This window comes from Ictidomys tridecemlineatus, unplaced genomic scaffold (genome assembly GCF_052094955.1).
Source record: "Ictidomys tridecemlineatus isolate mIctTri1 unplaced genomic scaffold, mIctTri1.hap1 Scaffold_240, whole genome shotgun sequence".
Taxonomy (NCBI): Eukaryota; Metazoa; Chordata; class Mammalia; order Rodentia; family Sciuridae; genus Ictidomys; species Ictidomys tridecemlineatus.
Genome location: NW_027522074.1, coordinates 296,705 through 314,961, shown reverse-complemented (window position 1 = coordinate 314,961; position 18,257 = coordinate 296,705). Strand labels below are relative to the sequence as shown.

Below are 18,257 nucleotides of genomic sequence, written 5' to 3'. Positions count from 1 at the left end.
AGAGGGCTCCAACGGAATCTGGACGGGTTCCTCTTTCCAGATTTCCACTCTTGATGTTCCCTATTGGGTGCCGGGACCTTTAACACCCAGACACTTGGAGCTGGCAGAGTAATGCCCTCCTAGAACTTGAAATCCCATCTCAAGGGAGGAATGCTTTCCCGACCCCCACCGCGCCCAGGGTGACCTAGGGAACAGTCTTCAGATCCAAACCAGAGCTCCGCCCCCTCGCGCCCCCAGGCGGACGCAGCCTATGTGCCACTGCCAGTCCCTCGCAGCCTGAGTTCGCTGTCCACGCCCAAGTCCTCAGCTTACACCCTTCTTTGCACCCAGTTCCCCACTGTCACATGTTTTCTTCCTATTATATCCAAGACGGTCTTCTAAGCATCTTTGAAACCTCCTACAGAAAGATTTTCCTTTCCGTATGCAGATCTGGTCTTCCACTTGTCACTGCATCCAACTTCCTCAGCGCCCAATTTCTTCCTCCCATGCCCAAGAGCAGGTTTCCCTACCTCCAGCACCCTCTTCTTCCTTTTTTTCCCTTTCCCATGCTGAATACCTGGATTTTGTCCCTGCTTGAACTTAGGCCTTGCCGCTAAGTTCCTGCCTCCATAGCCAAGACCCGAGCTTTCTTTCTTTTCCACATTCCAGCCTTTTATGAATTAAAGCCTCCCACAACAGCCAGGTACCTGGGCCGCCCCTCAAAGCCTGAGGTTACCTGCAGGGGAAGGTACGTTGGCGAGCAGCCCGAGGCGCCACAGTTATTCACACGCTCAAACTCACACTCACACAGGCAATCCTCACTGGGCCCAGCTGTTTCAGCCTGTGACACCAACTCTACAGATCCAGGGACCAGTGGGCGGGTCAGGGCTTTTCCTCTTCCCGGCTTTTGTCACCTCCCAAGCCCCACCTCCTCAGCCCACCTCCCGGCCCCGCCCCTGTCTTCAATCGCTGCCTGCGGACTCCTCGGGTTGGGCGGGGCCAGGGCCTAGGGGCGGGCCCAGAGAAGCTGGGGCTCAGTACTTGGGGCGACCTCCGTGTCCTCCGGGTGGGGGAAGGGGCTTCCTTGCAGCTGGGATTCCTCTCCAAGCCCAGCTGCCGAGGAACGTGAATGCCACCTGCAGGCCGGGGAGCTGGCCGCGCTGAGGCTGCGGCAGCCCGGCCATGTACCAATCTAGAGCACTGCGAAGCGTGTTTTCAGGTCCGCAGTAAAGGCACCCAGACCAGCACCTCGGCAGGTTCCCTACCCGCTGCTGCCGGTTGGTCTGTAGATTGTAATGTGCCTTTGGAAGGAGAGTGTTCCAGCCAACATGGGGTTGCTTTGGGGCTGCCAGAATGCAAAGTATGCAACAGATATAAAAGCAACCCTGCCTGCCTCAGTAAATAATTTCCATCACAACCAATAACAAGATCTTTAGGGTTTTATGCACCTATAATTCCAGTTATTACCATAAACTATAATAAGCCCCATTTACAATTTGCATTAAAACATAATGAAAAAGATGATTATCCGGGTTCCAAGGTAGCTGCACTAAAGATGTGAAGCCTTAGAAAACAGTGGATTTTTTAAAAATTCCATTTCCTCCAGAGATTCATTTTTGTATGTGTATTTCTTAGTCTAGAAAACATGGGAAAACAGTATTTTATATTGCTATTTGTAGGATAATACCATGAGCAAGAGTCAATGTTCGAAATTTTATTTTTTAAAATAATCTTTCATTGGATTGTAATTGACAAGCAGGGCAAAATGCTCAAGGTGCATTTTGGACGCTAGAGGGCACTAGCGGAGAAGAAAGCAAAAACCCAGCCAATTTATTAGTTTTTAATATGGATTAACGGATATTAGCATCCACGTCTACTTATTCCTGAAAAAAATGGTTATAGAAGAGTGTAAGGGTGTATCTGCATCTCAAATCTCAGGTCTTTGGTCACCTGAGATTGTAAATTTTACTCCATATCACATCTGGTTCACGTGGTTTATTATCCCTTGCTGATTATTAAAAGTAAGCAATCATACCCATTCTTATTCAGGGCATCCTTCAAGTTACCTAAAATATAGTTTCATAAAAATTGTTGGTAACGGGCTGGGGTTGTGGCTTAGTGGTAGAGTGCTTGCCTCTTGCGCATGAAGCCCTGGGTTCCATCCTCAGCACCACATAAAAAAAATTAAATGTGTCTACAGAAAACTGAAAAATAAATATTAAAAAATCCTCTTTCTCTCTCTTTAAAATAAATAATACAAATAAAGGTATCTAAAAAAATGTTGGTAATATATGAGAAAAATGAGGTAAAAATAAAATAAATATAGGATATTATTCAAAACCACGGTGAGTTTAATCATAAAAATAGTCCATCAAATCATAAACATTTGCTAGAGAAGGGCTGCAAATTTGTCTCAAAGTCAATGTGATAGGAAAGATGACATGGGAATCTCATAAAACAGTGTTTCTTAGGCCACTAATATAGGAATGAGTAGATTTCAGGTTGACTTTAAATATTATTTTCTTGTAGATTTCACATTGACTTACATTAAAATATTATTAAATATATATTGAAAAAATTAAATGTAATGCACCATATGCTGATAATTCTTACACAACTTTAAAATAATAAATCTATAGACAAAATAGTTAGAAATAAAACTATGAAACAATAAATTACCATTAATAAAATCAATTAAATTTAACAATTGATGTTTGACTGAAATTAGATTGCTGATAGAAATGTGAATATGAAGCTCCCTGCTTACATGCAGGCTCTTTTGAATTGAACTGGCCTATTCTATTGGATGCCACATTATGATTAATTTAACCCACCACTTTCCCCAATTTGGTTAATATTGCATACTTTGTCATTATTTGCCTTTCATTTGATCAATAAAAGAATCTAAATATTTTAATAATATCTAACGCCAAATACTGTCATAAATACAAACTGAAATCTGGGTCATGAAATCTCTGTTAGGATTTGGTTATGAGACTATCATTAAGATAATGAGATTCTCCTAAGTATTCAAAAGCTGTTATATTTTCATTTTGCTGATCTTAGAGAATCTGCATATGAGTAGGGCTTGATCACTGCTTATTCATGAAGATTAAGGGAGAGACAACAGTGAAGGTGACTTCTTGATTTAGAGTTTGGGTGACAGGATACCCTTCAACAAGGAAGAAATAAAGATAGAGTTACAGATTTGATGACCAATATAATGAGTTAAGTTTAAAGTTTGTTGAATTTGAAATGCCTGTGGGACAGCAACATGTTGATGTCTAGGAGGCAGTCATCTGTATCTGGAGTTCAGGAGGGATGTCTGAGTTGAAGAGGGAAGGAAATCTGGTAATCTTTAGCATATACTGATAATAGCTGAAAACAGCATATGAGATCATTCAGGAGTACAGAATCAGAAGAAATCCTATCTCAGTGAGAACTGTGAGTAATACTCACATTTTTAAGGGCCATATAGAAGAAAAGGAGTTCCCAAAGTAAATGGGAAGAAAAATCTGGGGGGCAGTAAGAGAATCAGCAGAGTTTTCATGTCATGCAATGTTTTCAAAAAGCAGAAAATACCACAAAGAGATAAGAAAGACAGTCTGAGAATAATTCTGGCAAGCAGAAGGACCTCATGAATGCACATTTAGTAGAATGATTCTAAGAGTAATTTTGAAAGAAATAATAATAAAAGAGTTTAAAGTATGAATGGGAGGTATAAAAAAGGAGACACAAAAAACTTTTCAAAAAAGTTGATTGTGCCACTTCTATTCAAAATGCTTTATAAAGTTTTAGTAAACATAATTTTCTGTTATCTATATTACTTACCTATCATTTGTCTTGGTTAGAACAGATTAGATCATCTTAATTTCTTGTCATTTATGTTAGTTGTGTTGTTTCCTTTTATTTCTTCATTTTATTGTTTAAATAACTATGACAGATATCTTTAACTTACCTTTTTAAAAACAGTTGAATCATTTCTTTAGGCTACATTGCTAGAATTGGAATGAATGGATAAAGGAATTTTTAAGGCTTGTTAGATCTACCAAATCATTCTATAGCAGGGATATAACAATTTATATAGTTATATAAAGGGTAAAGGGGAGCTAATTTTATTATATCCTAGCCAGAACTGAATTTCATAATTTTAAAAAACATCTTTGCAGCTAGGTGCCATGGTGCATGCCTGTAATCCCAGTGACTTGGGAGGCCGAGGAAGGAGGATCCCAAGTTTGAGATCAGTCTGTGCAATTTATGGAGACCCTATCTCAAAATTTAAAAAAAATAAAAAGAGACAGGGTCCCATTGAATTGCTTAGTGCCTTGCTTTTTGCTGAGGCTGGGTTTGAACTTGCAATTCTTCTTTCTCAACCCTCCCCAAAACAAACAAACAAACAAACAAATAAATATTATAAATAGAGCTGGGGATGTAGCCCAATGATTGCACTTCCCTGGCATGCACAAGGCTCCAGGTTCAACCCCTAGTACTGCAAAAAACCAACAAAAACATCTTTGCATTACCTATTGAAGTGAGTTAGAGCTCTTTGTACAGAACTGACCGACTCCAAGCCACTGAACAGGGAAGTTCAAGATAAGCCTACTGGTCAAAAATTAGGAAGTGCTTTCAATGACAAACAACAGCTGACATCATACTCAATGGTGGAAAGTTCAAAGCTTTTCTTCTAAGATCAGGCAAGAATGCCTACTCTTGCCACTTCTATTCAACATAATATGATACAGCAATTAGGCATGAAAAAGGAATAAAAGGCACCCAAATTGGAAATGAAGACTTAAATTGTCCTTCTTTGCGGATGACTTGATTTTACATGTAGAAAACCCTAAAGATGACACAAAAAAACTGTTAGGAATTATGAACAAATTTGACAATATTGTAGGATACATCAACATACAAAGATCATTAGCATTTCTATTTACTAACAACAAACCCTCCTGAAAAGAAAATTTAAATAGTCTCATTTATGACAGCTACAAAAAATTAAATACTTAGGAATGAATTTACTTAAGAAGATGAAGGGCCTGCACACTGAAAACTACAAAACATTGATGAAATAAATTAAATAAGACACAAATAAATGAAAAGACATTCCATGTTCATGGATTGAAAGATTTTAATATTGTTAAAATGTGCATATTACTTAAAGTGATCTATAGAGTCAATCTATATCAGTCAAAATTTTGATGACTTTTTTTAAAAAACAAAAATAGAAAAACAAAGCAATGCTAAAATTTGTATAGAACATGGAACAATAAAGGCTCTGAATAGCCAGTCATCTTGAGCAAAAAGAACAAAACTGGAAGCTTCACACTACCTGACTTCAAAATACACTACAGAGTTGCAGTAACAAAACAGCATAATACTGGCAAAGGAGCAGACACAAGACCAATGGAACAGAATAGGTACCAGAAATATATGACTCTGGATGTTTAGTATTATTTATGGTAAATGGGTTATTCAGAAAGTTGCCAAGAACACACTATGGGAAAAGGGCAGTGTCTTCAATAAATGGTATTGGGAAAACTGGAGGTCCATATGCATAAGAATGAAAGTAGGCCAAGTGGATTAAATATCCAAATATAAGATCTGAAAATGTAAAACTACTAGCAGTAAATGTATGGGAAAAGGTCCATGTCATTGGCCTGGGCAATAATTTTTTTGGTTATGACCCCAAAGTTTAGGCAACAAAAGCAACATAGACAAATGAGCAACACATGAAACCAAAATGCTTCTGCAAAGCTAGGCAAACAATCAACAGAACAAAAAGACAAGCTACGGAATGAGAGGATATTTGCAACCTTGCATCTGATAAGGTGCTATTATCCAAAATATACAAGGAACTTAAACAACTTAATAATAAAAAAATGAAAAACACAACTATAAAATGGGGAATGTATGTGAATAGAATTTTCCTAAGATAGCATACAAATGGCCCATAGATATGAAAAATGCTCAATATTGGGGCTGGGGATGTGGCTCAGTGGTAGAGCACTTGCCTATCATGTGTGAGGCACTAGGTTTGATTCTCAGCACCACATAAAAATAAATAAAGGGCCATCAACAACTAATAAAATATCTTTTAAAAAATGCTCAATATAACTAGCTATCAGAAAAAATACAAATTATAACCACAGTGAAAGATACCACCTCACACCTGTTAGAATGACTATTATCAAAAGATAAGAAGCATTGCAGAGTATGAGTAAAAAAGGGAAGCTTGCATATTACTAATGTGAATGTAAATTAGTACACTCATTATGGAAAACAGTATGGAAGTACTTTAAAAAATTTAACATAGAACTACCATATGATTCAGCAACCCCACTTTTGGGTATATGAAATCAGTGTATCAAAGATATATCTGCATTCCTATGTTAACTGTAGCATGATTTACAATGACCCAAATTGAAATCAATACAAGTGTTCATCAGGCAGGGATGGATAAAGAAAAAATGTGGTATATATGGATAATGGAATATCAGTGAGTCTTAAAAAATCTTTGTGATAATAAAGATGAACCTGGAGGACATTAAGTGGAATGAGTCAGGCACAGAAAATTGATTAGCATCCATATTGATAGTAATCAATATAAAGAAAAAGCTATTTTCAGCAAAATGCAACTAATATATGGGGAGAAATATAAATATAGTACTATAACAATAGTCAATTTAGCAAGAATTATAAATGGAGGCTCAGATGAGTTTTCTGGGAGGATATTTACACAAATCATCTCTCTACAGATAAAATTCATCTGGAATGACTTTGGATGTTTAGTATGAGGTCAGAATCTAAACTGATTTCTCTCCCCACCACCAAATGGTAACCAGTTTTTCATCTTTTTTCCCCACAGATTATACTGTAAGTGAATACAGATATTGGACTGAAAAACTTATTGAGGACATGGACTATAATCATGTTCATAGTTTGATCCCTAGAGTAGTGCCTACTTAACACACATTGTTGGTGACTCAAAAATGTTTGTTACAGGGTCTGGAGGCACATACCTAGAATTCTAGGTATTTGGGAGGCTGAGGTGGAAGGATGGAAAATGAGTCCAGCCTGGGCAACTTAGTGAGCTATCTCAGAATTTAAAAAAAAAAAAAAAAAACATTAAAAGACTGGGGATGTAGCTCAGCGGTAAAGCACCCCTATGCTGGGGAAAAATAGTTTGTTGAATAGATGTTTCATTATTATTTTTTTAATCATACATGGAGTTTCTATATACATTAAGGTGTTCTTGTCTAGTATGACTACTTTATTCATATGCTCTCTGGGTCTATTTTGTACTTTATTTTAGGTTTATGAAATATTAATATATGGTGGACTGATTTAAGAAAGGTTTTTTTTTTGGTTTTTCTTCCTAGAAGGCAGAGACTTGAGCATGTTCATAGGCTGAGAACAAAGAGTCACTGGGAAAAGATTGGTTGAAGATACAGTGCAAGATACCAGGAACAGGAGAGTAGATTGGGTGCCAGGAGGATTGAACTGGGAAAGAGCAGACCTCTCTCTACCAGAGAGGAGGGATCCAGGTAGGCCAGGGTAGAAGTGGATATGTGGATGCAGGAAAAAGCTGTGGCAGGGGAGGTTAGGTTGTTAAGGATTGCACCCAAAGTAACCTTGGCTTTTTCACTTGGTTAGATAAGATTCTCTAGAGAATGCTAGTCAAGGTAATATGTGTGTGTGTGTGTGTGTGTGTTTGGCACCGCAGTAATGAAGAATGACAAGGGGAAGCTGAATACACTCTCTAGAATGATTGCTGAAGGGCCCAGTTGAGGGTAGTGACCAGGTTTTGTACTAGGACAGATTTCTGTGGTACTCTCTAGCAGATGAAAAGATCATCTCAAAGAAAGCTTGAATGAGGATTTGCCAAAACTCTCTGAGGAAAAGAATCCCCAGAACTGAATTAAAATAGAACTTCCCTTTATATTTCTTTCCTTTCTGTGCTCCTCTGCCAAGCCCCACAATTTCAGTCAGCAGGTTTTGGTATGTTTTCTACTGAATCAAAGTGATGATCCAGCTAGCCTTAGCATCTGCAACTCAAAACCTGAATGAAAAGCTTAGAGCCAACATCACTAACTCTGGGTCAGGCACTCTGCCAACCGCTTTTCATGAACTGTTTTACGTAATCTTAAAAAAAAAGTATGTGAAGTGGGTACTGCTGTTATTAACTCCGTTTTACACACCAGAGGTCTGACGCCTGAAGAAGTTAGCAATTTATCTAGGGGAATTTGCCTAGCTATGGTCGGAGTCCTGCAAGTCTGACACCGGCGTCTTCGCTCTCACCCACTGATCAGCGCTACATAAGTCAAAGTCCGGGTCAGGAGAACGCCGAGCACTGTCACCCATTAAGAGTGCTCACGGTGTCGAACACATACGGTAACCGCGGCCCAGCCAGCACCCGTCCTGTGCCCAGGACACCAAGCACGCATCCGGTGACCCACACGCGTGACGCTCACACCCGCCGTGATCCTGGCTTCCTCAAAAAAGGCGGAGGAGGCCTAGCTTTGGCCAAGTGGTCCAAGACGACACTCTCTGGGCTGGACTCTTTCTGCCTGAGCGTCTGATCCGAGCGGGCGGGGAGGAGGGGGCGGAGTCGGCCCCCAGGAAAGATTGCGGATTGGTGGGGAGGAGGAAGGGGGGGCGGAGCCTTGGGGGGAAGGGAGACGCCGCATCTACCAAGTAAGCATCTTTGCTTCCTGCTGCAACAGCCAGCGACTGAAGTAACCCTTCGCTGCGCTCCGGGGCGGGCTCCCTGCACCTGAGCCGGGTGAAGCTGGGGTTGGGGTGGAGGGAGGCCGGGCCGGGGCGGGAGGCCCAGATAAAGGAGAGGCCCGGGGTGTGGCCAGCTGGGGCTGATAGTGGGAAGAAGGCCGGCTTGGGTGCTGTGCGGGCCAGAGCGGTGGGGGAAAGCTGAGGTGAGGGCGAGAGATGGGGCTCCTTCGCGGGGCTGTGGCTGGGCCAGGAAAGGCCAAGAACCTGTCCCAAGCATTAGCTGGTCTTCCTAATTCCAGGCTGCCCTGAGTCTGGCGAGTGAAACGGGAGCCGCGTAGGGCCCTTCTTGAAGAGGGTTCCTTGAAACATTTGAAGTTCCCTTGCACCTCTTTTAACCCTCATGCCCGAACTTATTTAGGAGGAGGAATGCCCACCCCTCTTCCCTTTGAGTGGACGAGCTCTGGTCCATGTGTCAGAGGTACATCATTAGGCTGGAAAAGAAAGTTCATAAGCTACAGAACTGGTAACAACATTGGGCTTTCAAATATGCGTATATCTCCTTAAAAGCTTGTTTCTGCTATTAAAGGCGATTTTATTTCAACTCAAAGTGTTTTGGGGAGACTTGGTTTCCAAATTAGTACTTCCCTTTCTTAAAGAATGTTCTCAGCAAGAGGATGAGAATGAAGTGGGTGGATACTTTTAGGAATATGGGGTCTTCTGCCTAGTTTAGAGTTTGTTGTTATTAAGACATTCAAGAAATATGAAAAATGCTAGAATTCTGTATCAAGCAGAATCGGTTATTTCTGTGTATCTGTGTATAATACGTTAAATTATTAAGATGTTAATTCCGTGCATTCATTTAGTAAAAATTAGTACAATAACAATACAGATAGTATTTTGGCAGATTTGCAGTATTTTATTTCGGATTTATTTGAATCTCGTTTTATGCCTCTCCAAAAGGTCCTACTCTGTCATTCTTACAAAAAATATTCTTAGTTTTCTTTTTCTTGAGTTTGGGTAGGTTGACTCCTCTGAGAGGCAAGACTAATTTCCTGGGAACTGCCTCTTTCTTTCTGGAAAGAGTAATATGGATCAGTTTTGGTATTCCTTTAGTATTTTTGTTGGCAAAAATTGAACAACAACAACAACAAAACTCTTTGTTGGTGGAAGCCAACACTACTAGTATTAAACTGTCCTGCATTATTAGATAAAATTTGAGTATTTTTTTAAAAAAAACTACTTAGAGATAACTAGGCTGATACTTGGATATTCTAACTAAAATTTTGATATTGGCTGATAGAGCAATTTATTTCTTACGTTTAATACCCCATAGCCTACTGATTAGCTTTAATAACAAGGTAATATGCATATACTACACTAACCTTGAAATGGAAAGAGGTGGAGTGCTGGTGATACATCAGAGGTCTTTGAGTAAGTAGATAAATACTTCTAATTACCTGTCAGGAAGGAGTCCTAGTTTTTATAATAAGCAGTTATTGAGTTGTCAAAAAATTAGAGTTGTAATGTAGTTTTTTCAGGATCCCAATATCATGTAATTATTATTGATAACTCCATGTGATTGTATTTATGTTGTAGAGACAATACTTGCTATATGTTAATATTGTAATTTTTTATCTTCATATCTCCAAAACCTAAAAAAAGTTTCATGTTTAGTTGATCTTTAGAAGTAATTCAAGGTAATTATAAGGCTCTTTATTCAGGTTTTTAACTCTGCTTCTGATATTACTTTTGTGAAATTAGAATATAGGTTGTTTTCTGAGGTCTGAGGTTGCTATTGTCATCATGTCCTTCATCTCTAGTACTCTTTTAAAAAATACAGAACAAAAATTTGAGTTTGTACTTAATCAGTCACCATCTTATTTTCTAAGTCTTAAAGCTGGAATATGGAGTGTCATGATACTTTGGAAGGATTATTAACTACTTTCCCCAATAGAAGATGATATTAAAGACTTTTCCCTTTTTCCTTCCTCCTCCTCTTCTCTCACTTTCCCCCCTTACTCTTTTTCTTTTCCTCCCTGCCCCAGCTTCTAATAAATATTTATTGCCAAAATTCTGTTTAAGTTAGTGGTTTCATTTGTGCTTTAATTAAAAGTCAATTAAATTATTAATAAAGCAAAGTCTTGAGTAGTCCTGAGTAGCTAGAAAATAGCTTATAGGCTAGACTTGGAGGTCTGTGAAAAGCTACAAAAATAATTTCAATCTAAAGAATTTTGTGGTGAGATTAGATGCAGGTTCCCAAACTATCTTTGTGACCTCCCCCCAGGAAAGTTATTTTAGATTCAGAGTACCTTGGTTGCCTTGAAGATAAAAATGTAATGAGGACTGCTTTATGTACCTTCCAGGATTGTAAAAATAAAATGAGATGGTGCATATGATTTCAGAGAAGCAAAGCATTTACAAGAGTGTAATGTCCTCTTTTTAAAAATGTAAATTATATTAGAAACTAAAGCATTTTAATGACTAACTAGAGGTATGCATTGTTCTTCTGGTTGAACTATAACTCCGAATAGCAAAATATAAATCGGTGCTTTTTTGGTAAACTCTGATGTGGAGATTTACTGCTTTGGCTGAATTATGATTTTTGGTAATTTAGGGGAAAAAGTCCTTTAGGAAGATCTTTATCTTGATATTTATATAGGGTTAAAGGGGAAAATAGCAAGTTCATATTCCTGGGAGGAAACATGATGGAGCATAGCTTATTGATTTGAATAGTTGTCAATATTCAAATAAGGTGTAACTTGAGCTAATTGTTGAGTTTATATAGAAATGTCATTAAAGGATGACTATTTTATTTCCTTTCTTTAGGTAGATAATTTTTTGTTATATTTTTAGAGGGAAAAGCTGAAATAAGTAAGATGGAGGAATTTATATGTTGGCATAAAACCAGTTTCCCCCTATAACTTTAAAAAACTATTAAGTACCTTTTTTTCCCCAAAATTTGTACAGATACGAAAATATTTTTCTTCTTTGCCTGCTCACATTTATGCCTTACCTGCAAATTTTTTAATTTAAAAATTTTAAAATGATTTTAATAGTAATGTTTGAAATTATGTTGACCATCAGTTTTAGGTGTTGAGATTTGATTTAGACAGCAGTGTTTTTAAACCTTCACTTGAGTATGCTAAGCTAAATTCACTGACTCTTTGGTTTTCATAAGTAAAAACTCTCACAGAATAGGATCTTCCAGATATATGCATATTGTTTGAAATTAACTTTTGGCTTCTGAAACAGTAACTTTTTTTTTTCTTTTGCAGACTCATGAAATGGCCACAGATGATAAGACTTCCCCAACACTGGACTCTGCTAATGATTTGCCTCGACCTCCTACCAGTCCTTCTCATCTTACACACTTTAAACCTTTGACTCCTGACCAGGATGAACCTTCTTTTAAATCAGCATATAGTTCTTTTGTAAATCTTTTTCAATCGAACAAAGGTGAGACTTACTATTAAGGATCAGAAAACTTAGTTTTGATTCTTTATAGTTTCCTTATTCAACTTTCATGCTGTATCTTTGTGAGAAAGTGAAATATTAACAAGGAGCTTTATTCATGTATCACCAGATTTTTCTGCTTAAGAAGAAAAAGCTAGATTTCTTTTTTTTTTGGGGGGGTACTGTTGAACCCAGGGGTGCTTAACCACTGAACACATCCCCAGCCCTGTTTTATATTTTATTTAAAGACAGAGCAAGAGCTTGTCTTGCTGAGTTGCTTACAGTGTCACTAATTTCCTGAGGCTGGCTTTGAACTTGTGATCTTCCTGTGTCAGCCTCCTGAGTTGCTGGGATTAAAAATGTGTGCCATTGAGCCCAGACTAGGTAGAATTTTTTTTAAAATATTGTTTTTAGTTGTAGGTGGATACAACACCTTTATTTTGTTTAACTTGTTTTTATGTAGTGCTGAGGATCGAACCCAGTGCCTCACACATGCGAGGCAAACACTTTATCACTGAGCCACAACCCTAGCCCCTCAGTAGAAATTTTGATAGTTCTAATTAAGTTTATTAATGGTTAGATTGAAAGTACTGTAAAAACTTGGTACATTTTTAAGATGATAATTTTTAAAAAGTAAGCTTTAATTTTTAAAACAGTTTTATTAGATTTATAGAAAAATTGGAAAGATAATGCAGAGCACTTAGTTTACCCATACATTCAGTTTCTGCTATTATTAACATCTTAGGTTAGTATTACTATACTCTCAGTATTACTGCACTAATGTAAAGATTTTACAATTTTCACTAACTACTGTATGTATTTTATTCAGAGTTTTAAAATTTTTACATAATGTCCTTTTATTGTTATAAGATTCCATCTAAGATATTATGTTATGTAGACTCTTTATAAGATAATACTCTATTTAGTAAACGTTTATTGAGCAGCTACTATATTGGGTGCTGTTTCAATAGTACAAGGAATCTCTTCCATAAACACAGCAAAAATTCTGGGCCTTTGTGTAAAAAGCTTGCATTCTGTTTCCTCAAATTTCAAATGAAAAGTAAAACAGAAAATCACATATACCAAGAGTGTGATTATTGGCTTATAATTTTGCTCTACTCTTTGGATTTCTTTCTTTTAAAAAAATCCAAAAGCCTAATTTTAAATTATGCATGTAATATATACATACATATATATAAGTATATATATATATCTATGTGTGTGTGTATGTATGTATATATATAATATAGTTGTCTGGAAAATTTCATGTTTTCTCTTTGCTGTTTTCTCTTTGCTGAATTCTTGTGTCTCAATTTTTCAAATAATGTCAACCTTTCTTTTGCTCTACAGAGAGAGGAGAAGGGAGCCAAGGAGAGCACCCTTCTCCCAGTGGAAGTTGGTCCAGCCCTCAGCTCCCTTCAAGGACACAATCAGTTGAGGTCACCTGTTCCTTATAAAAAACAGCTTAATGAGGAACTTCAGCGACGCTCTTCAGTGTTAGGTAAAACAGTGTTCTTATTTCATTCTTCTAAGATCTTTCACAGTCATTGTTTCCCAAGTTATTTATTGACGTAACTTTCTTGTTGTTTGGAATAGTCAGGTACTCTCCAGAATAAATAAAACTATTACTTAATTAGTGAAAGAATTTGTTGATATCTGAATAAAAGCTCTTAAACATGTCACTAAACTTTGATTTAGGCAAACAAGAGACCTCTTGGCTGCTTTTTGATTAATTACTTGCTTGAGTTTCCGCAGAGAACAATTTGCAGCATCCCCAGGAGATCACAGGTTAGTTTCAGTCTTGTGAATGAATTCTGTGTCTGTATTTGGGTGCTAGTGAAATGTGATGTGCATGCCTCTGGCTGCAGAATTCTTCAACTCCATTGCTGGGCTGCCACTTGCTCTTGGCCTGTGTCCTTTGTTGGGTGCAAACTTGTATTTCTAAGTAGCTAAATGCAAGGGGCTTCACAGTTTGTTGTTGCCGGTATGCGGAGCATTGCCATTATAATTCTCACAGCTTTGTCTCCTTTTTCAACTTATAATTCATGGATAGTTGCTTTATATTTTGAGACTCAAGAATAATTTGGTCGTTCTAATACTTACATTTTAGTACCACCTCTGAGGTATTACTAATGCTAAATTAAGATAAAAAGTTTTCAAAGTGTTTAAAAATAAGTGCAGTTTAGATACAGTGATTATTTCATTAAATTGTTTTAGATAATTCTTTGTAAATTTGGATTTAGATATCAACCTCTCATTTCTTTGTAATCTTTTATTTTCCACCCAACTAAAACAAAGCACACCTAATATAAATCTGGCAAATAGTGAGTTTGAGGCAGATTTTCCATTTTATTTTTTAAATTATTATTATTTTGTTGTTGTTGTTGTTGTTGTTGATGGACCTTTATTTTATTTATCTGTTTGTGGTGCTCAGAATCGAGCTGAGTGCCTGATGCATGCTAGGCAAGTGCTTTACCACTGAGCTACAACCCCAGCCCCAGATTTTCCATTTTATAGTAGTTCCTGTTATCTGCAGGGGTACACTCTAAACCTCCCTTCTTTTCTGTACCAGTAGAGGCTTGAAACCACAGATAGTACCAGACCCTATGCTTTTTATCCCCATATGTGCACATCTGTGATAAAGTTTAACTTGTAAATTAGGCATAGAAAGAGAGTAACAAAAATAAGTATGACAATAAATATATTAAAAATTATGCGATTGTTGTCTCTTTCTCTTGAAAGAATGAGACAAATGTTAAAATTTTTAGACTGCAGTTGCCTGTGGGTACTTGAAACCTTAGAAATAACTGCAGTCTGTTTAGGTTAGTGGGAGCTCCATGGGTTATTAGACTAGAGTGTTTAAGCTAATTGGATGTTCATCTTTTTTGTCAGATCACCTCCTATTCACCCTTAGATTTTGAAACAGCTGGAGTGTCTTAACTTTTTGTCACTATGACCAAAATACCTGATAGGAACAACTTTTAAGAAAAGTTTATTTTGGGTTCATGGTTTCAGAGGTTTCACTCCATAGTCAGCCAACTCCATTACACTGGGCCTGAGGCAAGGCAGAATGTTATAATAGAAGGACTTGGTAGAGGAAAGCTGCTCAGCTCTTGGCAGTTAGGAAGTAGAGAGAGTGAGTAGCTAGGAACAAAATATAAGGCCTAAGGATATACCCCTACTGGCCTCCTTTTTCCAGTCATGTCCCAGCTGCCTGTAATTACCACCCAGTAATCCATTCAGATTATTAATCCATTAAATGGATTGATTTACTGATAAGATTATAGTGTCCATAGCCTAAACATTTCATCTCTGAATATTCGTGCGTTAACTAATTTGAGTCATTCAGGAACACCTCATATCAAAACCATAACACTAATCCAGGAATAGAAATTGCAGTAGTTTTGGTCCACAAGAACAGTTACCTACTAGTGGCACTTTTGGTGGGCATCTACCATTCTGGTTACAAAGCTAGAATCTGGGCTTGTTTTATTATAGATAGATTTATGTTTAGTATTGCCATTTCAGTGAAACAGCTGGAGGTCTTAACTTTTTGTCACTATGACCAAAATACCTGACAGGAACAACTTGTAAGAAAAGTTTATTTTGGGTTCATGGTTACAGAGGTGTCAGTCCATAGTCAGATAACTCATCTTTTTTGTCAGATCACCTCCTGTTCACCCTTAGGTTTTGAAACAGCTGGTGTGTCTTAACTTTTTGTCACTATGACCAAAATACCTGACCCTTTCAGTTTGGAACTACAGGGTTGGGTTGGGTACAATATAGAAGGATAGGACTAGAGTTTTAGCAATTCTCTGGCAGTTATAATATGCTTGGACATTTGTCAGATTTTATCATGGTCAAATCTACCCTCTTGGATGTTTTGAATTCTATCAGAATATTTTTTTAAAAATATATTTATTTGGGCTGGGGATGTGGCTCAAGCGGTAGCGCGCTCGCCTGGCATGCGTGCGACCCGGGTTCGATCCTCAGCACCACATACCAACAAAGATGTTGTGTCTGCCGAGAACTAAATAAATATTAAATATATATATATATATATATATATATATATATATATATATATATATATTAGTTGTAGCTAGACACAATACCTTTGTTTTATTTATTTTTATGTGGTGCTGAGGATCAAACATGCTAGGCGAGTGCTCTACCGATGAGCCACAACCTCAGCCCTCTATCAGAATCTTTAGGGGTGAGTTATTTCCTTTTGATGATTAGCCCCAGAAGTGAACCATTTGATCCTATTGCTTACCTATTTGACTATAGAGACTAAGCTAAACTAACCACATTTTTTAACCTAAATTCTTAACTTTAATGTGGTTTATTTTATCAAGTTTTTTTTTTTACTCCTTTTATGGCTAGTGTTTAATCCTCTGGAGTTGCTTTTTCTTCTGTTAAATGTCCAGCAGGTATTTATTATAGGTTGGGACCAAAGAGCAAAAGAAATCATTACTGAATTCTGACCATGTAGATGATGCTGCTGTTTTAGGCCTCCAAACCATCAGCTCAGATAGTTCTTGTCTTAGATAGCTCTTACTTGCTTGTGAAATAGTATTTTACATGGCAATAAGAAATACTTTCAACAGTCTGTTACCCTTATAAAGACCACCCTTAACTCTCAACCTATGTCACTGGTTGGGAGAATACAAGTAATAAAAGCACTTCACATCACATAGATGCAGTGTTTTATATAGACACAATGAACCGTTAACAAGATTGCCTTTGTTGTTCTATCTTTTTTTTTTTTTTTAATATGACTCAGATACAAGAAGGAAAGCAGAACCTACCTTTGGAGGTCATGATCCTCGTACAGCTGTTCAGCTTCGAAGCCTCAGCACAGTATTAAAATGTCTCAAAGAAATCATGGAGGGAAAAAGCCAGGTAATAATTAGTGCTTTGGAAGATTTATTCTTACATACTTTTTGGGATCATACCATTCCCACTGAAAAATGACATAATATGAGTTGAAAGAAAATGTATTTGTTAAGCTGGGTGTGGTGGTACAGACCTGTAATACCAGAGTCTTGGGAGGCTGAGGCAGGAGAATCTTGAGTTCAAAACCAGCCTCAGCAACTTAGTGAGACTCTATCTTTAAATGAAATATAAGAAAGGGCTGGGGATGTGGTTCAGAGGTTGAGTGCCCCTGGGTTCAATCCCTGGTACCAAAAATAAAGAATAAAATGATAGTATATTTATTGTTTATTTCAGTTGTGAAAATCACAATTTTTTAACCTAAGTTCTTAACTTTAATGTGGTTTATTGTATCAGTTTTTTTTCTCCTTTTAAGGCTAGTGTTTTTTTCTCCTTTTAAGGCTAGTTTCAGGCCAGGATCTGTAGATATACCCCTATGATTCTTTTTAAGAAGCTTTATTATTTGTGTGAATAAATAGGGTCAAGTTTCCTTTTATTTTCATGTCTATTTGGATATAATGGACATGAGGATAGCACCATAGTTTTTGAAAGACCATCTGTCATTGATTGTGCTGTAAATCTTATCACAAAAATCATGTACACATTAGTGTATGCTAAGCTACTTTTTTCTGTTCCATATCTCCATTTTTTTTGTCCTTGCACCAGTACTATTTAAAATTATATAGCTTTTGAATAAGCCTTGAAAGATGGTAATGTAAATCCTGTTTTATTCTTCAGGATTGTTCTTGGTCATTTTGGTCTTTTGAATTTCTTATGAATTTTAGAATTAACTTCTCATTTCTGTAAAAAAAATCTTCAAGGATTTTATTTGCCATTACAATATAAAAATCAGTATTTTCAAGAAGTCTTCACACATTTTTATTGTTATAGGATAGTGACCTAAAGCAATACTGGATGCCAGATAGCCAATGTAAAGAGTGCTATGACTGTAGTGAAAAATTCACAACCTTTAGGCGCAGACACCATTGCCAACTATGTGGGCAGATTTTCTGCAGTCATTGCTGTAATCAAGAAATCCCTGGAAAATTTATGGGCTATACAGGTAAATGCATTTTATTGACAGTATTACAATTTTTAAAGGTCATAAGTATAAAATAATTATAATACAGGACCAACAATAAGACAATTTTTATTTTGGG

The 18,257-nt window shown here is 37.2% G+C and overlaps 1 protein-coding gene across 1 annotated transcript in view; it reads left to right on the top strand.

The window, feature by feature from the left end:
* The first annotated feature begins 8,633 nt into the window (after positions 1–8,633).
* The window catches only part of LOC144373125 (1-phosphatidylinositol 3-phosphate 5-kinase-like), a 31,035-nt gene continuing 21,411 nt past the window's right edge, over positions 8,634–18,257 (top strand). The window contains 6 exon segments of the mRNA XM_078036245.1: positions 8,634–8,676; positions 11,985–12,165; positions 13,513–13,598; positions 13,600–13,663; positions 16,949–17,067; positions 17,989–18,160. Coding sequence (XP_077892371.1) covers positions 11,994–12,165; positions 13,513–13,598; positions 13,600–13,663; positions 16,949–17,067; positions 17,989–18,160 — 613 coding nt within the window. The 5' untranslated portion in view covers positions 8,634–8,676; positions 11,985–11,993.